The sequence below is a fragment of the Hemicordylus capensis genome, chromosome 6 (genome assembly GCF_027244095.1).
Source record: "Hemicordylus capensis ecotype Gifberg chromosome 6, rHemCap1.1.pri, whole genome shotgun sequence".
Classification (NCBI taxonomy): Eukaryota; Metazoa; Chordata; class Lepidosauria; order Squamata; family Cordylidae; genus Hemicordylus; species Hemicordylus capensis.
In genome coordinates, this window is record NC_069662.1 from 111472699 (window position 1) to 111499790 (window position 27092).

General features: G+C 40.8%; 1 protein-coding gene across 2 annotated transcripts in view; it reads right to left on the bottom strand.

The window, feature by feature from the left end:
• RAB5A (RAB5A, member RAS oncogene family) overlaps positions 1-27092 on the bottom strand; it is a 36576-nt gene that overhangs the window by 2490 nt on the left and 6994 nt on the right. For both annotated transcript variants that reach the window (XM_053264141.1, XM_053264142.1), the window contains exons 2-5: positions 21983-22234; positions 10435-10586; positions 8276-8398; positions 1740-1833 (exon numbers count right to left, since the gene is read on the bottom strand). In XM_053264141.1, the coding sequence (XP_053120116.1) occupies positions 1740-1833; positions 8276-8398; positions 10435-10586; positions 21983-22145 (532 nt within the window). In that variant the 5' untranslated portion in view covers positions 22146-22234. The remainder of the gene's footprint in view (positions 1-1739; positions 1834-8275; positions 8399-10434; positions 10587-21982; positions 22235-27092) is intronic.

A 27092-nucleotide genomic window follows, 5' to 3' on the forward strand; every position in this document is an offset into this window, starting at 1 on the left:
GTTGTTGATGGATGGGAAGAAAACCATTGAGCTCCTTGAAGGAAAGGCAACCAAAATTTTAATTAACAGGGAAATCGTAGATTTATGCTTCATTTATATTCAATTCAAATGAAAACAGTGCTAGCCAGCAATCAGAGTTCATTAGTTTCTTTATTCCATGCTTTTTCATCTATAGCCTATGCTACTGACTTCCATTTCCTGTCTTAAATCTCTGTGCAAGAATTGAGGAAGGTACTTCCCCTGATTTCCAGGTACACACTGAAAGCCCAGCGCTGTACACCCCAGCTTGACTTTCAACTGGAAGTCAGAGAGTAGTAAGGAAGAGCAGCAGAGACAACCAGACCAGTGTTCCCTCTAAGGCATGTGCAAGTGTGAGCTCTCACAAGTTGTTTTAATGTCTCCTCAGTTAACTTTAGATCCCACTGAGGTTGAATAGGGAAGACCCCATTTTGAATGCACATGCACACACATTGCCTTGATACTGCCGCCCAGGAACAAAACTCATTCTGCACCAAGATGAAAATAATTAGAGCAACCATTGAAACAGACTGACACAATGTATTTCATTTTAAAGCAAGCATAGTGGACAGCGACTGATGCCTCATTAATACTGTGAAAGTTCTTTGGCTTCATTGCCCTGCATTAACTAGAACCGGCTCACCTGAAAGGATCAGAGAAAATGAAGATGGCATAAAATCAATTTTTTTTAAAAAAGGAGTGAGCTAGTTGTGACTTAATAGTCACAATCAACCAAACATTTCCCCTTGCAGTTGGCTCGTGGCTCACAAAAAGCCACTCATAAGAACTGTGTGTAGTTCAGCTTGGGTGGCTGAAATGGGGTGTGTGGACAAACTGGTGACCTCTCATTCATTCAGTGGCACAATGGTCATGCAAAGGAGCTTTGGACTAAAGCCATGGTTTAGTAAGATATTCATAGAGACCATTTATGTATTTATATTTTTACCCTGTAAAGCTAAAGTGTGCTGTCGAGCTGATGTCGACTCCTGGAGACCACAGTAGGATACAGGAGGGATTTACCATTGCCGACTCCCGCGCAGTATAAGATGATGCCTTTCAGCATCTTCCTATATTGCTGTTTGATATAGGTGTTTCCCATAGTCTGGGCAATATACTAGTAGGGATTCAAACCGGCAATCTTTGGCTTGCTAATTAAATCATTTCCCTGCTGCATCATTAGGTGGCCATAGTACTTTAGGTTAAAAAAATGTTCCCAGGGTGACTGACAAACGTAATAAACACAGCAACAGACTCATTTATAATATGTCTCAAGTAGGTATGCTGGAGTTTCATTGTGGTAAGTGGACCACATACTCCTTTCTGACAGCAGAAGAAGTTGGGACTAACTAAGTCCCAAACTAAGCAGTACCTCCAAGTCCTTTTAACATTTATTAACCTACATTAATAATAATTTTTTAGTATTCTGCACCATCTAGCACTAACTTTAAACAAGTAGCTTATCAGTTTGTACATACCTGGGCAATGCAATTATAATACTGCTCAATACTGTATTGTCAAATCATTCTAGACGCTCGAACAATATCTATTAGCAAGTTTACTAACCAAACAGAAACTGAGGCTCAAGAGCAATTGATCCACTTACCACTGATTTTAGATAGTGTGTTTGGTTAATCTATGAAGTATCTCTCACACTAAGTACTACTTACAAACATGGTTTATTTTTATTTTTTAATGTAGGCTATACTGAAGGGTTTACTCACCAATTGCCATGAATATTTCATTTACATTCATTGATGTTTTAGCAGACGTCTCCATGAACAATAAACTGTTGTCATCCGCATAAGACTGAGCTTCCTGTAAGTTAAGCACACCAGTATAATTGCTCTTCATGTACTCTTGGATTATGTAGCACTTTAGTACTGCTAGCTGAGAAGACTGCTGTTTGAAAGGCAGAATTTAACACACCTAACTTGATTATCCTAAAAAAGGCTAGTCTCCTTGTGGTTTCAATGACATGCACAAACTGAAGCAAAAATATTACAAAATCCAGTGTTCTGGCTTAGTAAGGATGACTTGTGGAAGACAATGTGGCAACTGCAGCAAATAACAAGTTGTTCTAGTAAGAACTAATCAGCCAATTTTTCTTTCACTGTCTCTACATCTGGACTAAATTTTGTGCAAATCGAGGCCCACAAGTTAGATCTCTTGTGCCTCAAATGTTCATGTGTCTGCCATCTTTGATCGGGGTGGATGTCATCATTACAAACTGCACCACTGGGGTATCCCTGTGTGTCACTCACTACCACTGTTCCACATTTGGTTCAAATTGGTTAGACAGTCCTCAAGTTAGTGCACTTGCACCTCAAAAGTTTGTGTATCCGCCATCTTGGATCACGGTGGGTGACATCACAAACTACACCACTGGGGCATTCCTATGAGTCGATTCAGCTGTTGCCAATTTGGTTCAAATCAGTGAAGCTGTTCACAAGTTAGCCTACTTGCACCTCCAAAATTTACACGTCCACCATCTTGGATCGGGATGGATGACATCACAAATTATGTCATTGAAGTGTCCCTGTGTGTCACTCACAGCAGCTGTACCCAATTTGGTTCAAATTAGTTAAGCAGTTCACAAATTAGTCCATTTGTGCCTCCAAGGTTTGCACATCCGCTATCTTAGATCAGGATGGACGACGTCATCACAAACTATGCTGTTGAGGTATCCCTATGTGTTCCTACAACTGTACCCGATTTGGTTCATAATGGTCTAGGCATTGTGAAGTTGATGGGTGGGTAGGGAGGACACATATAGATTGTCAGGTGATCTCATAAGCCTACTGGAAAGTAGGCTAAAAATGGGAATAACTACAGGTTAATCACCTGTAATGATGGTTCTTCTAGTGGACATCTGTACTTCTAAACATATGGGCTATGCGCTTGTGCAGAGACCTCGTTGGAATCGAACAAGCTCAATTTCTCCTGCTTTGGGTGGGAACCCTGCCCCCCAGCCACTATATTCCATTGTTCCACTCCTCATCCCCTCAGTCACAGAGTCCAGCTTCAGCAAACCCTGCAGGGAGGAAGTGTACAGGTGAAACTCGGACCTCTGAAAAGTATAAGCATGCATATGTATTCAGTACTTGGTTTGGGCCCCTTTTGCAGCAATTACTGCCTCAATGCGGCGTGGCATGGATGCTATCAGCCTGTGGCACTGATGAGGTATTATGGAAGACCAGAATGCTTCAATAGCGGCCTTCAGCAATTCTGCATTGTTTGCTCATGTCTCTCATCCTTCTCTTGGCAATGCCCCATAGATTCTCTATGGGGTCAGGTCAGGCGAGTTTGCTGGCCAATCAAGCACAGTACACTGTATACTTTTCAGAGGTCCGATATTGTTCTATTCTTCAATCCTTGTCTTCTTGGTTCCATGTAATATTCTAATTTTCTGAGATTGTGGATTTGGGGTTTTCATGAGCTGTATGCCATGATCATCACAATTGTAACAAATTAAGGCTTGACTTATCTCGCTTTGCATGTAATGCGTCTGTCTCATATATCAGTTTCACCTTTGAATTTGCATTACTGAAATGAATGGACTTTTGCACGATATTCTAATTTTCCGAGTTTCACCTGTAGTACAGATGACCACTAGAAGAACCAACTTTACAGGTGAGTAACCCGTAGTTCTTCAACGTGGTCTCTGTCTTCTACACATATGGGCGCATAACAAGCAAGCACTCGAGGAGAAGGGAAGAAACAGAGGCAACATGTAAACAGCCAGAAAGAGTTTATTTCAGGACAAGCAGATTCAACTGAAAATAGATTGCAGGACACTCCTACCAAACACAGCATCATTACATACTCTAACATCAATAGCATAATGCTGAATGAATGAATGGGGTGAAGCCCAAGTAGCTGCCAATATAGTCAATATATGTCAATATAGTGTCCAACCGGACCACACAATCAAAGGCCACAGAGGCCACCACAGATCTGACAGAGTGTGCCTTCACAGGAGCAGGCAACTGCTTATGGGCCAACTGAGAAAGTTCGACAGTGGAGACTATCCATCTGGACATGAACTGGGCCAAGACTTGGAGACCTTTATGTGGCTCCATCGTATAGAACAAGGAGGGGGACTTCTTCCACTCAGCAGATCTCTGCATGTAGAAGGACAAGGCCCTTCAAACATCTAAACGGTGTAACTTTTTCTCTGCATCCAATGAAAGATTTGTAGTGAGTGAGGATGAGCGGTGAAACAGACACCACCTTTGGTAGGAATTTGACATCCATCCTGAGTACGATCTTGTCTTTATGGAACTGCAGGTATGGTTGGTCAGCCTGCAAGGTTCTCAACTCACTTACCCTCCTGGTGGAGGTAACAGCCACCAAAAACTCAACCTTCCAGGTCAAGAGACGAGGGTCAATAGAAAGCAAAGGCTCAAAAGGCAGCCGCAGAAGACCAGCTAAATCCACGGACAGGTCCCAGGCTGGTGACATGACCGGATCGTCTGGAAACAAGTGTGTCAGACCCTTCCGGAAACTTTTAACCACTGGATTTTTAAACCAAGAAGGCTAGTCAGAGGGAGAATGTGCCACAATGGCAGCCAAATATACCTTAAAGGGATACAGATTTCAACCCAGACTCCTTAAGAGACAATAGATAATTACAAATGTAGTGTACAGATGGATTACATGCATCAAACCCATTCAGGGAGGCAAAGGACATGAAAAGAGTTCACTTGTGGTTATACGATGTCCTTGTGGATTGCTTCCCAGCAGCCACCAACACCTCTTTCAGTCTCAAGGGGAAGTTGGCAGGACCCGCCATGCAGTCAAGTGGAGGGACTAAACATTTGGGTGTAGCGCACCCGTCTCTGTTCCTTAGACAACAGGTTCGGCAGAACAGGTAGATATTTGCAGGCCAGTGCCAGGCATGTCAGGGTTGGAAACCAAGGCGTTATAGGCCTGATAATAAGCCACACAAACGTGTAGGGCTGCAACTGAATAAAGCCATTTCCCGAAGGAGTCCAACTTTTTGCCCTCCTTATCGCTTGGTGTTGACCGACTATAGCCCCTGGACCTCTGTAGGGATGCCTCCACAACGACTGAATTTGGAGTGGGCTGATTCTTTAAGAAGGTTGTGTCATCTTGAAACTGTACTCTATAGAAGTTCTCCAGGCACCTGTTCGGCTGGGAGAGCGTATTAGGTATTTTCCAGAGGGCTTTCACCACCTTTAGCAAGGCCAAATTTAAGGGCAAGGCAGCTGGTACCTTAGCCTCTGAATCAATCAAGCTGAATAAGGGGTCTAGCTCACCTTTTTGCTCGTTACCCAAGTTCACCCCCAAGGCAGAGGCCATACGGACCATATAGGCCGTGTACAGTTTGAGGTCCTCAGATGGGGAAACAGGCTTGGAGTCAGAATGGATATCAAGTGGGGATGACTCCATGGATACAACCTCAGAGTCAGGAGAGCTACCATCGCTCTCATAAGCAGGGTCTACAGAGACTGGCGGGTCTTGTGTTGAGAGTATCAAACCCAAAGGGGAGCCTGGCATGGTTCCGGAGCTGTCCGGTACCTAAGCTGTGAGGTCCACTGGCAACCCTTGAGTTGGTATGGGATCTTGATGGGACACTGGTACTGATGGAATCGGTTCACCTCTGTCAGCTCAATCCCATGGAGAACGATGGGCGAGTGGGAACGTGGTCACCCTTCAGAATGCGGGGGGGGGGGGGTCGCGCCAAGCTCTCATTTTCGCAGGCTGTCCATACACAGGGTCTTCTGGGAAGTGGGACCCATAACGAGGGTGGGCATAGTACAAGTAGTCCGACCTATAGTCTGGCTGGTACTGATAATATAAACCAGCATCAGGGCACCTAGCACCATAAGAAGACTCAGCTTCCAACAGGGGGGAGCAATACTGAAGCGCCCAATATCGATTTTGATTGCCCCAGTGACGATCCTGTCAGTAAGACGAGGGGCGATCTTCTCGATGCCGTCGATGGGATGATCTTCTCCTAAGCAACCACGAAGCATCTTCCGCAGGTTTAGGTGGAGTGTAGGCTTCTTCTCTGGACGAAGCATACACAGGCTGATCCATCACAACTGAATCTCTGCTGGACCGCGTCCGTTCATTGCACACGTCAAATGACTCTGACACAACAGGGGAATCTGGGTGCGTCGATACAGATTACTTTTGTGCTGGATGATCTGAGGCCGTCTTGGGTTTCTTAGACGCTGGACCTCCTGATATCAGGACGTCTTCCGCCTTCTTCATTTGGGAGATTGGGGGAAGATGTTGACCAGCCGGCAGGTTTCTCTGTAATTTTAGCTTCTAATTTTTGAAGCCGATCCTGACAAATTCGGGGAGGTCTTTGGTGCCGCTGGAGGTTGATATGAAGGGATCTCCTCCGAGAGTGTTTTTCCACCCGAATCCACCAAAGGTCGAGCATTTGATGGTGTCGATATCGGTATCTGGTTTTCAGTCTTCAGAGCGGCCAATGCCGCTTTGTCCGACGTATTGATACAGCCATTTTCAATTACCGTTTTAAAGACAAGGTTTCCGACGAACAGAGAGCCAAATCCCACAGGGCTGCGTGCAAGCGAGAAGCCCTATTTCTGCAAGCCTGTTTTGTAAACTTTTGACAGTGCATACACTTCTCAACAATGTGGGATTCCCCCAAGCATAAGAGGCACCAGCATGTGTATTGGGGGAAGGGATCTTCGATCCGCAGCAGACACACTTCTTAAAGTTCTTTGTGCCCGAAATACACATCAAAGGCCCAGCTGGGACTGGAGCTTTGAAAAAGGAAAAACCAATCAATAAAAACACCAAAGAAAAAACGCAACTGCACGAAAATCAAAGAAAGAAAATTAAGAAGTTAGGAAGGAAAGCAAGGAAAAAAACAAGAAGGGATGTTTCTGATCCTACTTGTTGCCAAGCTGAAGACACCACGATGTTCACTGAAGTGTGGACGAAGAAAGACTGAGGGGATAAAAAGTGGTGCAGCCGCATATAGCGGCTGGGGTGGGATTCCCGCCCAAAGCAGGAGAAATCAAGCTTGTTAGATTCCGACAAGGTCTCTGCGCAGGCGCATAGCCCATTCGTGTAGAAGATGGAGACCACATCGAAGTAGTACACCTTTAGTTTCTCAAATATAAAATAAAATTATGTGTCAGTGTTGAGCTGGGGGTGGGGCAGGAAACTAGCTGCATCTGCATCTCTCAATCTTCCTTTTCCCGGTCATGTAATGAAATCAAGTTACTACTTACTCGATATTCCTTCTTGCCCCGTCCTGCCTGCCCCTCCCTTCCCATTTTCCATGTACAAAGACTTGAAGAGCAAGATAAACATGGTGGCCAGGATCCAAGACCGTTTGTGCATATGAAAAAGTACTTCAGTGTGTAGCGTCCAGATTTTCACTTTCAACTGAAGTCCCTCATGTTGCATCAAGTGCAGTTTTAGAGGACCCCTTCATTAACTAAAGTAGTTTTTTGTGTGTGCACATGCATGGAAGTGGCTGCACTATCAGGGGTCTGAAAATCCTGGTGTCATTCCTACCCTACTTACTCATTCTACTAAATCATATTTAAAGGACGCATACATGGAGTTTCTTCTATTTCATCCTCACAATAATCCTGTGAAGTAGGTGAGCCTGGGAGATAGCAAGTGGCCCCAGGTCACACAGTGTGAATTATGATCAAGTAGAAATTTGAATCCATGTTTTTTTGACCCAAGCCCAGCTTCTATCCACTGACTCACACTGGTTTAATACTCCACAATGATATTACCATGTTACATAACAGAGGCAGGTAACTTATTTACTGTCATCCATTCTAGCAGTGTCCATGAAGAACACTACATCATTTTGATCCTTCCTTTAGAATATGTAGCAATTTCATCATATACAAGAGAAGGGAGTTCTTCTGAACTGCACCTGAAAGCTGAGACTGACCACAAAGGCATCTGCAGCACATGTGAAAGTGCTTCGAGAGGATGACCAAATTGTCTGTTCCAGCTCAAATAGACATGCAGATCTTTCCAACCACTTTTATTCATACGTTTTATTTTGATATTTTGTTTTGTGTGTGCTTTTTTTTTAAGTAGGCACAACACTAGTCCCAATATAAGATCAGACTAGTTTCTGTCAGACTACAGTGATTATAAATATTAAACAGATTTTATATACCACTTTAAATGACTGAGGGAACTGTAATTTCTGTATCATATTCAAGCAAAGCTAGATTTCTGATCAAATAAAGGAAAGGAAAGGTTCAAGAGGCAAAAAACTCACCTGAAAATCTACAGCCCTTTTGTTAGCTAAATCTGCTTTATTTCCTGCTAAAGCTATTACAATGTTAGGACTTGCTTGCCTCTGGAGTTCTTTTACCCAATTTTTCGCTCGTGCAAAGGATTCCTGTTTATCATTTAAAAACAAAATAAAGCTGTAATTACTGTGGCTGTAATTACATTCCAACTCATCACCCCAGTCAGTGTTAAACATTTCAAACTCTTAAACTGTAAATACTGTACATTTTTAAAGAACAAAATCATTTTTACATTAATGAAAGTTTACTTAGAATTATTAAATAAATATTGCAGATATTTATGCTGCAATATATTTACTATGCAGTCTTGTGTGTCAGCTACTTCAAAAAGATAGTAAAAACAAAACTGTGCTAAGGTTCAGAACCCTGCAAAGAATAAAGTACCAACTTAAATATATCACACCACAATATAACTGCTTAAGATACTGCTTATAACTTTGTTGTGACATCTATACCCAAAATACAGTACCCAAATTTGACCTTTATGGTTGACAGATGCAAAATCCCTATCTATATAAAAGGGCACTAGTCCAAGCAGCGAACATTAGTCAGCTACAATTGGGCCATGACCTTAATTTGAAGATAAAGTAGAAAGGCTTTGCCTTATTAATGATTTGCAAGTATCTCTGCACCACCACACAAAGGCTGATTTTGCTCCAATTCATATAATCACCAGGAGGTCACTGAAACAGCAGAAGCAATAAGAACTTAATCCTTTCATCACCAAAATATCCAGTCACAAAGGCAGCACCTCCATATGAACAGATATGAACAGGTAGTCAGGCCCTATCCATAAAATTTCCCCACTCAAAGGAGGAGTAGGGGAATATTCACAAACCACTCTACGTTTAGGTAATTAAACCAGTATTATTCTGTTCATTAATCACCCATAGGTGGCAAAGACCTTTCAAGACACTCTTCTGTAGGACTCTAAAATTATTATTATTATTATTATTACATTTATATCCCACTCTTCCTCCAAGGAGCCCAGAGCGGTGTACTACATACTTAAGTTTCTCTTTCACAACAACCCTGTGATATAGGTTAGGCTGAGAGAGATGTGACTGGCCCAGAGTCGCCCAGCTATTATCATGGCTGAATGGGGATTTGAACTCCGGTCTCCCCGGTCCTAGTCCAGCACTCTAACCACTACAATAACATCCCCAAGTTGCTTTTCCAAATGTTTGTCTGGCACTGGTCTAAAGAAATCATATTTCAGCCATTAACAAAAGCTGAGATCTGAAGACCTAGCATGCTATATGGCGTGAAGAAGTCTTCTTTTGAAATAAAAAGACAAAATTCCCACTGAAAATGTTCATGTCACTACTTGTGGCTCAAGTAGCTCTTTGAATTCCAGTCCAAGTTACTTTGCAAGTGGGGAAAGAATGCTAGGTTTACAGATTTCTGAATGTGTTTGCAATCACTGACAGATGTTAAGGGGCCATGGGCTAATGAGTTAAACACCCTGTCAGACACAGGACTGGGAGACAAATGGAAGAAACAGTAGTCAAAACCCTAATCCCTGCTGACTGAACAAAGAGGCACCTTTTAAAAATGGTGATTCTCTTTATTTAGCAGGGTGAGAGCAATTTTCCCTATCCATCCACAGCACCGCATACCTCCAGTGGCTGTTGCTGGTGTTTACCTTATGTTTATTTCTAGAGTGTGAGTCCTTTGGGGACAGGGAGCCATTTTATTCATGTCTATGTAAACCACTTTAGGAACTTTTGTTGAAAAGCGGTATATAAGTATTCACTGTATTTGTAAACTAGTTTTATAACTGAAAGGCTACTTCAGCTTTATATGCCAGAAAAATTGTGGGCATCATATACCCCATAAATTCATTGCAGTAGCCTGCCATATTTTCCTTGAGGTCCTTCACTTATATCTAGCTTGGAACTGGGCAGCCAGTGGAAGAGAGGGGCTGTGTCATTTAAGCAAGCATACATTTAGTCTGAAAAGATGCAAGCTAGTTTTAATTTGAACTGCCATAAAAACCAGCAACCAGGCAAAAATGCTTCCTCAATACCAAGATACATTAAGGGCAAATAAGCAACTTATAAAAATAGTAACCAAGTGGTAGCACTAAAGTGCTGCATCTAGAACCCATACTAACTTTACTTACCTCATTGGTAATATCATATACAACTATAGCTGCCTGTGCACCTCTGTAGTACATTGGTGCCAAACTGTGATATCGCTCTTGACCGGCTGTATCCCAAATTTCAAATTTTACTGTTGTGTCATCAAGACACACGGTCTGCGTTAGAAAAGCAGCTAAAGAGAAAAGAAAGCAACAGAAATTGTGATTTTGCATATGCTGTGGGCCATCTTTAGAGGATGCTACCAGAGAAGAAATGTTCATTTAAAAACTCATCAATTATTTAAGTTTAGATACCCAAGATATACCATGTTTTGTTTTACACATGAGGCACAGTTCGAAGAACAATTGGCTTTATTTTATAGTAAATGACTAAACTGTTGCTATATGATAACACATTTGTCAAGCATCTGAACATGAAGTACACTGAAGTTTATGTTGCCCTGCTTCAATTTTTTTAATCTGCATTGGAATAAAGGAAAAATAGTATTAATCACTAAGACAGATGTAGCTTTCATTTTTAGAAAGTAGATACACACTATAAATTAATTTATTCTGAACCTTTTCCCAGATTAATTCCATCAAAAATTGGGATGATTTGGCCATTTTATTTAGTACCAAAAAGATACTTGTTTTTCAAGTCATTAGGAGGTGAACCACCTCTAGTTCAATTAAACACAGGTGTTGGAGGAATTTTTGTCATGACATGCTAGCAGAACCTCAGCCACCACACAGGCTTTTAAACTGTACTATTCAGGGTGGATTTGATTTAAATCACGATTTAAATCACTAGCAGGGTGAATAAAAATAAAAAAATCTGATTTAAATCAAAAAAATCGGATTTTTTAAATTTAAATTGGATTTTTTTGATTTAAATCAGATTTTTTTTATTTTTATCCACCCTGCTAGTGATTTAAATCATGATTTAAATCGTGATTTAAATCATGATTTAAATCGTGATTTAAATCAGTTTGATTTAAATCAAATCCACCCTGGTACTATTAAGCTTGTTCATTCAGATTAGTTTTCTTCAACAACCAACAATTCATTTATTTTTGACAAAACAAGATGATGTATTCTTAAATTACTATTTTAGTTATAGATTTAAAGTTTTTCTTAAGATTAAATAGGCCATTTCAGCCAAGTCAACATGAAAAACTTTAGTCCAATGAAAGAAAAAAGCCTCTCTCTACACCTGCAGAAGAGGCTATTGCCGTTAATAGCTGGATTACCACTTCAGTGACTTCCACCAACTCACTGGTGTGACTTCCTTTGAAACTTCAAACATATTTCTTGAACTGGCCACCCTTAGACCTGAAATTGACACTCAAAATAAGCCTCCTCAGGACTTCATGAAAGGTTTTGTTTCACTTTCTTTTCCTCTCACTTGTCTCTTGTATTTATATCAAGACTCCTCTTCACTCAGATCTATTCCACATCCTCAAATCCTCTGTTCATTGACCCTCTTTGTCTTTGTGCTTTTGAGGGGAGGGTAAGGGCTTGACGGTGTACATGCTCATGTATACTACCTGCAGAACAGGACTGATCAGGTCTGTTATTTCTCATCTCCATATACTGCTGTTAACAAGTATGTTTATTATTATATACTGTATTTTGAAGAATTTGTGCGAAATAGTCATACCTCCCCAATGACCTATATACCAAGTTTTGCATGCACAAACCTGCCACTGAAATTAGCTGAGTGTACTACTTTTTACACCACAATATACTTTGGGAAAATTTAAATAGTTTTTTGAAGAAATTCTGAATATCATACTTCCCGATTACTTACAGATGCAAAATTTTACATGAATACTCCTGCCTCTCAAAGTAGCTGAATACATCAGTTTTTACATCCAATTATGCTTAAGAATATCTTTAAATAATGGGATGGGGGGGGGAAAGAAATTTTGAATGGAAGTTGAATAGTTGAACCATTATTGTTCTTAGATTTTTAACACTCAATAATCAGTTCAATAATTCCAAAGCAACATGATGCCCAAGAAAAGCAGATGATCTTTCTGTTTCAAATGTACTATAATTCAAATTTACTATATATGGTCATTATACAATAAAATGAAACACATTTCAAGTTGAAACCCTACAAATATCAAACTTATTTTACTTCTCTTTTGCAAGCCCATTAATAAAAATTTCTATTACAGAGATTTATTTTCTTGAACTTTCCTATTAGTGTAATCTATGCAAGATGACTTTACCCAGACAACAATGGGCCTCACCTACTAGAAAGAATATAATTAGAAGTTATGATTACTATTCATGATAATATTTTTGACCTAGGCTCATTATACATCATTTTAAGAAAATTTAACAATCTGATTTAAATTTAAACATCCAAATTTACAATTATTTCTGTGAGCTACCAGTACCCTAGGAAAGGTGTGTTATATATAGTTGAAAACTGTATGCTACAAGGTCACGGTAAACCAGTCACTTGGTATTTGAGAATAGGCAGAACCAAGAAAGAGCAAACAGACAGGGTCCTACAGATATTTTATTCAGGCAGTTTGTTACCATGAAAGGGACAGCTACATCGGACAAGTTCTTCACAGCATCTCTGAAAACACTGATTTCCACAAAGCAACTGGGATCCAAAGAGCAGAAGGTTTGTGTATGAGGGCTTATATGGAATAATTTGTCAAACACCAATGTTTCTGTTCTCTGCCATACAGAGGGTGTGTGTTTTAATGAGCACTGGAGAATCAGGACAGAACTGCTGGATTTTTTGTATTTTCTAAACACAGGTGAAGATCATGTCTAGCACATGTCTGAATCCTAATTTAAGGGCTTTTTAAAAAGCAGATATGTTGGGGCCATTTCATCATGCTCCCGTCTTTTGCTTCTCTTACCATTCAGCTTGATGAAGGGTTCTTGAGAACTTGAAAGTGAGGTACTCAATATTTAGTGGCATTTTGGTTGGTTCTAACAGAGAAATTACAAGTATGTGACTTCTGAACCACATTCACAAAAATGCTGTATAAATCTTTAAGAAGATTTAGAAAAGACTTAGAAAGCTATCTATCTCACCTGACAATACAGGCCATTTCTTGCCTAGATTTTAGGTGTATGTCATATACAGAGCTACAGTGTCTAAAGAAACAAAGCATCCAATTAGAGCAGGTTAAATCCTGCTTTAAATTTTGGCTACCAATCCTGTGCACTGGACTTATTTTGCTTATATGTTTTGAAATAATGGGAGTCGCACATTGTCCCACACCTTCACAACACCACACTTAGGAAAACATACCCACATACAATATATTAAGGATTAACACAACAAATCCACCAGCAAGTTTTGTTCAAAGTAAACTGCATAGATTGTTACATTTAGAGCTGTCAGTTGATTACAAACTTAAATTTGATAGAACACAGATTAAATGTTTTTACAGTCCCAAAGTCTCAATATAATAGAGATGTGCATGAAACAGATGTTATGTTCTTTCGAGCTTGAAACAAAACACAAAGTCAAAACATTTCATTTTTTTAAAAAAAGCAGTTGAATTGGCTGTTTCGCTGAAACCACTTAAAACATTTTGGCCATAAAGAAAAACTGAGGGAACTTGAAACACCCCATTGTTCCCCATGGGTAGCTCCAAGCGACACCAAAGCATGTGTGTGGTAGAGCAGGATGGGTGCTACCTACCATCCAATCTACAAAAGAAATGGGCAAGTGGGAAATTTAACAAATTTTTAACCTTTCCCCAAAAGCCCCATAGGATCCTAATTTTTGTTGTTGTTGTACCTTAAAATTGCCCACTTGACCATTTTTTTTGTGGGTTGGGAGATAGGTAGCCCTACCACACAACTCACTCTGGTGTCCCTAGGAGCCACCCATGGGAAACAAAGGGGCATTTCGAGTTTCCCCATTGTTTCCTAGGGCCAGAACAAGCTGCACTCACAGAGTGTGCGTGCGTGCATGCATGCATGCATGCATGCACGCACACACACACTTAGCACACAGAATCACAAAGTAAAAGAATCTGTCCCTCCCAACTGACACAGAATCCATTGCCAGCCACAGTCCCTGCGCTGCAGTAACAACACTGGCACAAGCTGCTCTCTCACACACAATGACTCCTTATGTTACTTCCTAGCATTGCAACAGCTGCCACAGCAGCACCCTTAGCAGCCAGCATAGCCATTGCTCAACTAGAGCAACTTGACTGAGTACACCTTGTGATGCAGATTGCAGAGCAGTGAGTGAAGCATGAGTTAGTCTCAAGGCCAGACATAGAGCTCATCACAGCAATCACCAAAAAATATCATCACACACACAGCTGCCCTTCTCCATTTCTCGCCACAACATTCTCTCACAAATCAAACCACAACTCAAGGAAAGCAGGCTCCCAAGTTCTGCCTTTGTCAATCTGAGATCCAGCAAAACCAGATAGTTATAGCAGCAATAGCACAGCATATTATACTCAGTGCTGAGAAAACCACAAAATCAAACTTGCCTTGATGCCTTCCTCCTCCTACCAATATAGCCTCCTCAAGAGAGGCACAGTTTAAGAACTCCCTGCCTCCCAGTCCCTTTGAATACATTTTGAATTTGAAATTCTCTTTTTGCATTCCCCTCCCTCCTCACAGCCAATGGGGACACTGTTGCCCATTACAACACTTGATTTGTATGATAACAAGTCAACCAAGAAGCAAAGAGATTGCAAGGCAATTTGAAGCCAATGCCAAAAAAACAAACTAAAAAGGGAAAAACAGGCCTCCAAAATGGAATTTGAAATGAGGTTTTTCTGTTTCGACCTCAAAATGGCTCATTCTCTCCCCCGGATGTGGTAATGGCCACTAGCTTGGATGGATTTGAAAGGGGCTTAGATAAATTCATTGAGAACAGGTCTATCAGTGGCTCCTAGTTTGGTGCCTATAGGCCACCTCGAGTCTCGGAGGCAGGATGCCTCTAAATGCCAGTTAGTAACAGCAGGAGAGAGTGCATGCCCTATCTTCTTGCCTGTGGGCTTCTCAGAGGCATTTAGTAGGCCACCGTGTGAAATAGGATGCTGGGCTAGATAGGCCTTGGGCCTGATCCAGCGGGACTGTTCTTATGTTACGTTAACAATGCAGTTGAGCATGAACACATTTAATTAGGACTGAAAGCTTTTTATTTGGTAGACTAATCAACACAATCTTTGGTTGGTTGATAAGTAGGAAACAGTTGCAATCAGTGGAACTGAAGGTTTTTAAATTATTTTTGTAGTGGTGTGTTAGAAAAAAATCACTTTTCCTTCTACAAATGATTGGTAGCATTTTATTAAACTGGATGTTCTCATTTTCTCAATATCTCAAATAATGCACTTGTATCATAGGGACATGCAGAACATTTCAACTCAAAATTGCAGATTAAATATGTACTATATGAAAAAATACTTCCTTTTGTTGGTCCTAAATTTCCCAGGCTTCAGTTTCATGGGACACTTCTAGTTTTGAGAGAGAGGAAGAAAAATTTATTTGTCCACTTCCTCTGTTCCATGCATAATATTATACACCTGTGGCATGTCTTCCCATAGTCGCCTCTTCCCCAAACTAAAAACCCCCTAATGCTGTAGTCTTGACTCATAAGGAAGGTGCTCCAGGCTCCCTGATGAAGTTGCCCTTTTCTGCACCTTTTCCAGTTCTACAATGTCTTTCTTAAGATATGGTGACCAGCACTGCATGCAGTACTCCAAACGTGGCTGCACCAAAAATTTGTATAAGGGCATGATAATATTTGTATTTTTATTTTCAAAACCTTTCCTAATGATTCCTAGCATGGAATTGGCCTTTTTCACAACTGCCACACACTGATTCAACACTTTCAATGGGCTGTCCAGCTCATGATCTCTCTCCTAGTCAATCACCAGCAGCTCAGACCCCATCAGTGTATATGAGAAATTGGGGTGTTTTGCTGCAATATGCATCACTTTACACTTGTTTACATTGAACCGTATTTGCCATTTTGTCACTCCCTCACCGAGTTTGGAGAGATCCATTTGGAGCTCCTCATAAACAGTTTTGGATTTCACTACCCTAAATAATTTAGTGTCATCAGCAAATTTGGCCACTTCCTTGTTTATCCCAACTTCTCAATCATTTATGAACAAGTTAAAGAGCACTGGTCCACATACAGATCCTTGCTGGACCCCACTTCCCTCCATTGTGAAAACTGTCCATTTATTCCTATCCTCAGTTTACAGTCCTTCAACCAGTTACTAATCCACAAATGAACCTGTCCCCTTATCCCATGACTGCTTAGTTTTAATCATCAAAAGCTCTTTGGAAGTCCAAGTATATACCATGTCAAATGGATCACCTTGATCTACATGCCTGTTGACACTCTCAAAGAACTCCAAAAGGTTAGTGAGGAAAGACTTGCCCTTGCAGAAGCCATGCTGGTTCTTCTTTAGCAAGGCCAGTTCTTCTATATGTTTAACAATTTTCTTAAGTATGCTTTCCATCAATTTACCCGGTGCCAAGTAAATTGTCTTAAAATACAAATTTGCAACAATCCCTTACATTATACTCTTGAAGGTCTGTTAGCTGAAATCATTCATACTAACTGGGTTGTGTCCATTACCTGGGAATGTTAGCTAACAGCAATACCACACACCTATGACACAACTAGTTGTTGTGATCCCTGTGTGGATACAGCTGTCATAAGGCATGTACTTAAAAGAAACTGATCATAAATTGTATTACTGGTAGTCACAACCCCAAAAACTGTTGCAACAAGAGAAGCATAGCACATAAGCTCAGTTTGAAATTGGAGGGCGGAGGAGAATCCCTTCTTAAAGAAATTGCAGCCAAAGCACTTACAGTCTTTCAGCATATAAACCCACTTGTTAGAAAAGTTCCACCTTACTAACTATACATCAGTTAAGATTTATTTGCACTTTTATTTCAGGAACTTTAATGCTCTTTTTATACAGGGCCATATACAGCCATAATGCTGCCTGATTCAGTCTCAGATGAGGTACAACTATCCCCACTATGTTCAGTGCCTGGGGCAGGGAGGACAAACCTTCCTCTTGCAATTGACCAAGAACTTAGATGGGGTTGTGTCACTTGTCTGCAAGAGTCTCCAGTGACTAGTAGGAATGACACCACTGGCTCACATTTATTTATTTGTTTGTTTGTTGATTTGTATACCGCCCTTCCAAAATGGCTCAGGGCGGTTTTATTTGTTCTGTAAGTCATAGGCTAGATGTGACTCATCTTTCCTCTTAATCCTCAGTCAGCAATAAAGTCTAACCACTGCAGCCACCATTATGGTCAAACAAGAGAGGGAAGGATCTTGTTCCTTACTGACGACTTAGAAGGTTAGGTTGCAACACTGACACTATACATTGGGTTCCGGCAATCAAAGCAAGAATGAACTCTTAACATCAGCATACATTGGTTACTAGGGGATGCTGCACAGGTGCAGTATTGTCATTTTCAGTTGCTGCTAGGGAGCAAGAGTGCTCCCTACTCCATAGGTGGAAGTCAACATTCTGACTACAGGAAAACCTCTGTATTTTTGGCGGTTCTGTTCCCAGCTACTGCTGCAGATACCGAAACCGTGAACACTGGGTCATTGGGGCTAGTGAACTGTGGGGGTTGGGTTCCTAAGGGGGAGGGAAGGACCCAAAGTTGTGTGCGTTTTGGTTTGTTTTTAAAGAAACTGCCCCCCAAATGGCCAAAAATAGGGTGAAAATCGCCACTGACAGTGGGATTACAGTGGAGGTGGCACATTTTACCTTTGAAAACCGCCACAGAGGGGACTCAACAACGGGGATTGGATAGATCCAAAACGCGCCCACTGGATCGATCCAAACTCCGCTGTTTCTACGGCGATTTTCAAAGGTAAAATGTGCTGCCTCCACCACAATCCACAGCTATTTTTTTAATGTAAAATGCCGCCTCCTTTCCCCTCACCGCTCCCTCAACCCAAGCCCTTTACTTGTAAAGGAGAGTCCTTGCTGGATTCCCCTTTATAAATACAGGTGAAACTCAGAAAATTAGAATATCATGCAAAAGTCCATTAATTTCAGTAATGCAAATTAAAAGGTGAAACTGATATATGAGACAGACGCATTACATGCAAAGCGAGGTAAGTCAAGCCTTAATTTGTTATAATTGTGATGATCATGGCGTACAGCTCATGAAAACCCCAAATCCACAATCTCAGAAAATTAGAATATTACATGGAACCAAGAAGACAAGGATTGAAGAATAGAACAATATCGGACCTCTGAAAAGTATAAGCATGCATATGTATTCAGTACTTGGTTTGGGCCCCTTTTGCAGCAATTACTGCCTCAATGCGGTGTGGCATGGATGCTATCAGCCTGTGGCACTGATGAGGTATTATGGAAGACCAGGATGCTTCATTAGCGGCCTTCAGCAATTCTGCATTGTTTGGTCTCATGTCTCTTATCATTCTCTTGGCAATGCCCCATAGATTCTCTATGGGGTCAGGTCAGGCGAGTTTGCTGGCCAATCAAGCACAGTACACTGTATACTTTTCAGAGGTCCGATATTGTTCTATTCTTCAATCCTTGTCTCTCTTCCTTCAAGTACAATCTTCTCTCCAACTTCTGCAGCCACTATCACAACCACAAAGGTTCTATGGGTCAAAGGAAAGACATTGTCTGACCATCTGTGTCAAGAACTCCTGGGACAGACTGAAAAAGCTAAGATAATCAAGCGCCCTTCTGTATCATAAGCTTGAGAGTTCAAGAACACTACACACATTGGTCAATTATTTCCTTCCAGTTAATTAATATTTTACTGAAATATTCTGCCCATAAATGAAGCGGGGGGGAGGAGTGGGACGCTGACAACATTATTGCACAAGTAAATAATCAAATATTCAAAAGTATAGATGGAGCTTGCATGGTTTACATAATGAAAACCAATCATGCATAGCTAAGGCAATAGGAAAGGCACTAGTTTCCTCGCTCTAGGGGTATAACTCATTAGCAACCAATTAGAAAAAGTGAAAGAACTGGAAGAAAGTTACTCAGATGAAAGAAACAAGGCATTTCAAGGTGGTGTTCTACATGCAGTGAAGGTGAAAAGAAAACTATATCCTTTTCCTAACAAAGGCAACAAGAATCTGCTCTCAGCTTGATAAGATGGGGAAGACATACAAAACTACAAAGGAATGCCTATCAGTAATCTCTTCCAATTAAATTCCAAGCCAGTCTAAGAATTTATTTCAAGTTTACATTTGAGTTGCAAGTGAAACAGCCAAACTACTTCTTTTTCAGACAAGTGAACGAAATGATGTGGAACATTTTGATGGGCCATTTGAGTGTTTTGAGCTCAAACCAGAACATCCTCTAAATAAAGGGCCTGTTTCAAGCTCAGACCAGAACCCCATTCTGATTAAAACGTTCCGAATGCCATTTTGAGGGCCTATTTTCCCCCTGCCGATTGGTTTTTCTGGCACTGGCTTCTGATTGGCTTGTGATCTCTTTGCTTCTTGGTTGCTCTGTCATACAAATCAAGTGTTGTAATGGGCAACCATTAGCTGGGGGGGACGGAGGAATGAGAGAACACAAAAGGAGGCAATTTCAAAATGCATTCCAAGGGAATGTGAGGCAAAACTATCTGGTTTTGATGGATCTCAGATCGACAAAGACAGAACTTGGGTGCCTTCCTTCCTTGAGTTGTTGTTTGTTTGCAAGATAGTATTCTGGTAAGAAGTGGACAGGGGAATGAATATTGAGAAAATATTGAAAATGAATATCAGTATTTCTTGGTGATTTCAGTGATGTGCTCTATGTCTGGTCTTGATACTAACTTGTCTTCACTCACTGCTCTGCAATCTTCCTTGCAAGATGTACTCAATCAAAATGTGGCTGAAGTTGCTCTAGTTGAGCTTATGGCTATGCTGGCTGCTAAGGGTGCTGCTGTGGCAGCTGCTGCAATACTAGGAAGTAAGGAGTCATAATTGTGTATGAGAGAGAAACTTGCACCAATGAGGTTACTGTTGCACAGGCACTGTGGCTGGCAGTGGATTCTGGATCAGTGATTCTTTTTTTGGCCATTTTTGGGCTGTGTTTGAAATGTGTGTTCTGTGTTGGGAAGGACAGATTCCCCTTTACTGTGTGCTTCTGCAGTGTTTTTCAAGGCAGGGTTGCAAAATGCATTGCAAAACATGTGCACACACTTTGCGTGCAGAATGGAGAACTAAGATGGCGGTGGAGACAGCTGCCTTCTAGAATCACTCCCCAACTTCAAGGTTTTATTGACATTTTTAATGGCTTTTACTAAGAACTTTCACTTTGTGTGCAGCTTATGCTGGCCATAGGGAACAATGGGGAAATCCAAAACACCCTATTGTTCCCCATGGGTAGCTCCAAGGGACAATAAAGTGGGTTGTGAAGTAGGTCATCATGGGTGTTACCTACCACTACCCACCACCCCATTGGGAAAGAGGGCAATTTTAAACAATTTTTTAACCTTTCCCCATAGGGTCCTATGGGGGCTTGGGTCAATATTTTAAAGTTTGTTAAAAATCATCTGCTTGACCATTTCTTTTATGGGTTGGGTGGTAATTAGCACCCATCATGCCCTACTACGCAACTCACTTTGGTGTCCCTACCCATGGGGAACAATGGGGTGTTTCGAATTTCCCCATTGTTCCCTATGGCCGAAACACTCAAAATGTTTCAAATTTGTTTCGTTGAAAGAACTGGTTCTACTGTTTTTATGAAGTGTTTCCTCCGTTTTGCGTTCCGTTCTCAAAACACACACACAAAATCTGTTTCATGCACATCCCTAGTGTATGTATGGTGGTAGGGGAAGAATGTCTGCACTGGACGTTTGTTTCAGTTCTCTGTAGAATCTGCCCAAAGGCTTGTTTGAAAGATAAAATGCAATATTAATCTTAGAGTCAGGAGAATTGGTGATTCTTGCCCCAAACAATTTCCCTCTTCCACTGCAGTACCCCATGCTATATCCCCCTGTTTTGGAGAGTTCCCATAGTTCAGGAGCAGCTGTTTGGGAGGAACAGGGGGCTAAGGTGGGGGTAGAGGGTAAACCGTTCAGTGTGGTCAAAGCTGCTCCAAAGCCAACGTGTGGTCAACACTACTCCAGAGCCAATCTATTGTTTACAACCAATAGATTGGAGTGGTACTGTTTGACAGAAGAGTCCAGCTTTTGAATTCTAAAGAATGCTTAATCAGGTAAAACCAAAAATAGCAAGAACTTGGCCACAAGGCATTGATGGTTATAAATGACAATGTCTATAGTCAGACACTGGAACTGCAAACATCTAAATATTTTCTGATTTCTGTGGAACTCAGGTTTGCAACCAACTGCCCTTAGTCACCCCAGACATTTATTTAAACTAACATAATCAGTCATAATCAGTAATATTGAAGACATACTCAAACATATAGCATAACAAAACCATCATACTGCTAGAAACATAAACATAAAATAAAGCCAAGTCGTTCAGAAGGTACTTTTGAGACTAAGAGCAAAAATTGCACAGAATTGTTTACAGTGATGTGTCTATGTGTCTCACTGATACAACTACAAGACACTACAAATACATATAAGATGTCCTCACCTCCAATTGTACTCTCCTGAAACTCATGAAACTGGCCTTTTACAAAACGAAGCACAAGACTTGATTTGCCAACTGCAGATTCTCCAAGAAGAACTAACTTGAACTGACATATTTTATTCCCAGCATTGGGCCCATTGGGTCTAGTTGCTCCTCGGTTGGCCATGTCCAAACTAGAAAGGAGTCCCTTGTTTCAGATTCTTAAAAAGAAGATTCCAGGATGTGAATGTCAATGTGCCTTCAGCTCAAAGCAACCTGTTTCAAAACACAGTATTCAGGAATTAGAAATAATAATAATAATATTAATATCCTTATATTTCAAAAGCCACCGCTCCATCACTATGCTCAGTATACACATTTTATACAGCTTTATTATAGAGCAAGTATAACAGACATTTGAAAAGTCATTTTCCAAAGTGATTAAGGAATTTACTCCAATGTCATAGGTCATGAAAGGCTTAACTTTCACATCATAGGTGCTGAACTGGAAACTGTTCATAATCAAAGAACATTTTCAGGTACAGTAAAAGACTCAACTTTCTTTTAATAGTAGTTCCCTATGATGCCACAAACTGCATTTATTTAAGGATGTTGGAGACAAATAAGGTAACTTGGGCAGAAACTAAAGTGTAGCCATAGGAAACAGTTAAGGCAGGCACATGGAAATAATCCTATATATTACTATACCTAGTTTATATTATGTATCTACATCAACGCTTTCCTTTACTATTTTTAAACACACCAGTATAAGAACTAAAGTTGCACAGTAGCTAAGAGGCTGAGCTATGAATCAGGACATTCCTGATTAGAATCTCACCTGTGTGATTAACTGATCAGGTGGCCTTAGACAAACCACCTCCTTTAGGCCTTAGTTTCCGCTCCCCACCACCACCTACAGTATGGGGATACTATTACTCACCTTACAGGGTTACTGTAAGAACAAAGTGATTCAACCAACATGTTTTGATAATCTGAAGTGCTATACAAGTGCTATTATATCAGGAAACTTCACTTTTCTATGCATTTCCCCAGACAATGAGCACTAGAGATTCTAAGGTGCCACACTCCACTGCAGATACCAGATGCCATACTTGCTTCTACACGCCAGAAAGAAGTATCTCCATTGTGGAAAGCTTCTGGAGCACTGCAGCAGATATCGCGCATGGATGAGGCAATTTTTGCTGATCTTTCTCTCCTTCTGCTGGAAACAACTGCACTACCCCAAAGTAGGCCTTGGGGGGGGGGGGGGTGCTTTCCCTGCAAGATACTCACTGGAGAGCTCTGGAAGATCTCCCCAGCAGGGATACTTCTTCCTGGCATGTAAGCGCACAGATAGTGAAGATGTCAACCACTATAACTGGAAAGCAATCAGAAACCTTTGAAAACATCTTTGTTTAAAAAGGTGGCTCATGTTTGAGATGAACTGCAACTACCATCTATAAGCTTCTCATCCCTTCACCTGGCCAGGTATAAAGAGAATACTTTTCTATTTCCTTATTCAGATGTATTTTAAGGATTTTTAATGCAAAGGATAATTGGGAGGGGGGGTGTCTAAATCTAATCACAACTTGTAATACATATATAATTTTTAATTATGCAAAATTTCTAACCCTGCTGGATGTGAGATACCCACTATTCTAGGATGGGCACTGATTACAATGGGAAAAGGTTGATTTGAGTGACATGTCATCAATTTTTAACCTTCTTAATAGTATAGATGTGTCAATTTAGACTCAATTTACAGGACAGAATCTATATTGTTAAGACTTGGCCTAAGGCAACACACAGTCACATCTGACAAGGTGATGCCAGTTCCTAATGCAATAAAATAGTACAGCCTATTAACTCAACTGTGTTCATTACAATATCACAAACTGATGGTCAAACTTTGTTCCCATTTTCTGGATTTGACTTAGTGTTTTTGATATGTAACTTACAAGAAGCTGATCAGATTAGATTTTACAATTCTAAGAGTCTGAATTTCTTTTCCCTTATTTTGTTCTAGATACTTTTTCTCTACTGATAAAATTAGAAAAATGGTTTTTCATCATGAAAAATGATTGGTTTTAAATTGTTTTTATGGTGATTTGTCTTTGTCCTCTTTGGTCTATTTCTTAATAACAATTCTTATTTTAAAAAAACCAATATCACAAACTGAGATTTTGTGTACCCAGCATAAGCCTCGTAACTGGGCAAGTTCCTGCAATCAATCATTTGATTTTCTATAAAACATACCATCAGGCATACTACTAATATACACTAATAGAGATCTTCAACACCCCTCTGAATAGCTAAAGTGACTATCTGAAGGGTGGGTGGGACTACATAGGCACCTTTATACCCACTGAGGTGAGCACACATATATTAGTTCACGCACTCTTTACCCAATTCATGTGTGCTGGCATCAGACTTTCCTGGCAGTACATGGATACCAGGAACAGAGCTGAAAAGGAATGAAAGAATTGGATAGGCTGGGCTGAGCTGAGGGTCTGTGACTTTGACAGGCCGTGGTCAATTGACCATACATTTTAAACACATCATCACGCCTTTGCAAGTAGTACTTTTGGGCAATGCTCTTGCAGAAGACAAGTAATTTGTAGGCTAGGAAAGAATGGCCTACCTAACACCAGCCACAAAAGTGTGCATTTCAACCTTAGTTGCTATGCACAGACAGTGCACCTCAGGTTTTGTTTTTTACAAGTCACTTCAGTGGAGGTGGTTTGCACAGAGACTTATCAGTTACTGCAACAAACATACTTGTCTTCAAGAGATCAGAGTCTGAGAACCCTGGCTACAGCAACTGCTGGGTCCCAGTGTGTGCATGAATGCTTAAGAGTCCTGCTGGTGAAGCTATTTGCAGGGGTGGGGGTGGGGGAGTCCCTTTACTCCATTCTCTCCACAAGTCCCAGCTCTCCACTTACAACTGAAGTTTACTAGAGTCCTGTTTCTCACTAATAAATGTCATAAATTTCAAATTCCTAGTTATTTTACTGCAGTTTATGGATTTTGAAGAAATAGTATTTTAAATATTGTAGGCAACAAAATTAATTGTTTCTGCAATATATCTGCAGGATGGTGGCATTATGGATAACCTTTTCATCATCATCCAAACAAGTGCAAGTTCAAAGTGCTCTCTTTGAACACGCACTTTTGGGGGGAGAAGGGAAAGAAGTTGCCAATCTTCTCTTCCAATAGAAGCTTCTCACACCTCATGGAATACCATCACAATGTTTGTGAGTGGCTTTTCAGTAGCATGGGGAAGAATGAACATGTATATCACCCTGTACTCCTTGGAAGAAGGGTGAGGAGTGCCATAAATTTATAAATAAATAAATATTTTGGTTCCTGGCCTTTGTTTTTAAACAACTGACATAAGGGTTAGAAATCCTGAAGCAGTACCTGGAGACAGTTCTTGTCTGCATAGGGCAAACAAACTGAAACCAAACAAGCTGGAGATGATTGTTGCTTGGAGGTTCTGATTATTGAGATGGAGATTTACAACTGATTCTTGATGAAGCTGCAGTTGTGCACTTTGAAGATGCAGTTGTGCAATTTGTTGGGGGGGGGCATTCTTGGACACAGCATTATCTCTGGAGTGCCCTTCATCAGTTTCAGCTGGCTCATCAACTGCAGACCTACCTGGAAGATGTCTTTTAGCCTTGGTTATTGGTGAGAAAGGATGTTCTGAGTCTAAACTGTCTAGAAAAACTAAAAATTAAAAAATTGGCAAGGTCAGAGGGCATCCACCCAAGAGTGGATATGTTACAAAAATATGTAAATTGTCCCTACAATCAGGCTCTGTACCACAGGACCGGAAAGTAGCTAACGTAATTCCAATTTTCAAAAAGGGATCCAGGGGGATGAAGGAAACTACAGGCCAGTTAGCTTAACCTCTTTGCCAGGTAAATTGGAGGAAAGCATGCTTAAAGACAAAATTTAAAACATTTAGAAAAATAGGCCTTGCGGAAGGAGAACCAGCATGACTTCTACAAGAGCATGTCTTGCCTCACTAACCTTTTGAAGTTCTTTGAGAGTGTCAACAGGCATGTGGATAAAGATGATCCGGTTGACACAGTATACCTGGACTTCCAAAAAGCTTTTGACAAAGTTCCCCACCAAAGGCTCTTGAGTAAACTTAGCAGTCATGGAATAAGGGGACAGATTCATGTGTGGATTGTTAACTGGCTGAAGGACAGGACACAGAGGGTAGGAATAAATGGACAGTTTTCACAATAGAGGGAAGTAAGAAGTGCGGTCCAGCAGGGATCTGTACGTGGACCAATGCTTTTAACTTGTTCATAAATGAACTAGAAGTTGGGATAACCAGCAAAGTGGCCAAATTTACAGATGACACTAAACTATTTAGGGTAGTGAAATCCAAAGCAGATTATGAGGTGCTCCTAAATGATCTCTCTAAACAGGATGAGTGAGTGACAAAATGGCAAATGCGGTTCAAAGTTAGCAAGTGTAAAGTGTAAATATTGGGACAAAAAAAACCCAACTTCATATATACACTGATGGGGTCTGAGCTTTCAGTGACTGACCAGGAGAGAGATCTTGGGGTCGTGCTGGACAGCTTGTTGAAAGCATTGATAGTGCACAGCAGCTCTTAAAAAGGCCAATTCCATGCCAGGAAAATAAAAATGCGAATATTATCATGCCCTTAAACAAATCTAGGGTGCTGCCAAATTTGGAGTATTGCATACAGTTCTGGTCACCATCTCTTAAGGAGGACACTGTAGAACTGGAAAGGTACAGAAGAGGGCAACCAAGATGATCAGAGGGCTGGAGCACCTTTCTTATGAGGGAATGGCATTTGGGGCTTTTTAGTTTGGAAAAGAGGCCTCTATGATGAGCCATGCTAGAGGTGTATACAATTATGCACCGAGTATAGAGAAACACATTTTTCTTCTTCTCTCACAACACTAGAACCAAGGGTCATCCCATGAAACTGAAGGCCAGGAAATTTAGGACTGACAAAGGGAAGTACTTTTTCACACAATGTATAATTAATCTATGGAATTTTCTGCCACAGGATGTGGTGATGGTCACTAGCTTGGATGGCTTTAAAAGGGGCTTAGACAAAATCAGGGAGGACAGGTCTATCAATGAC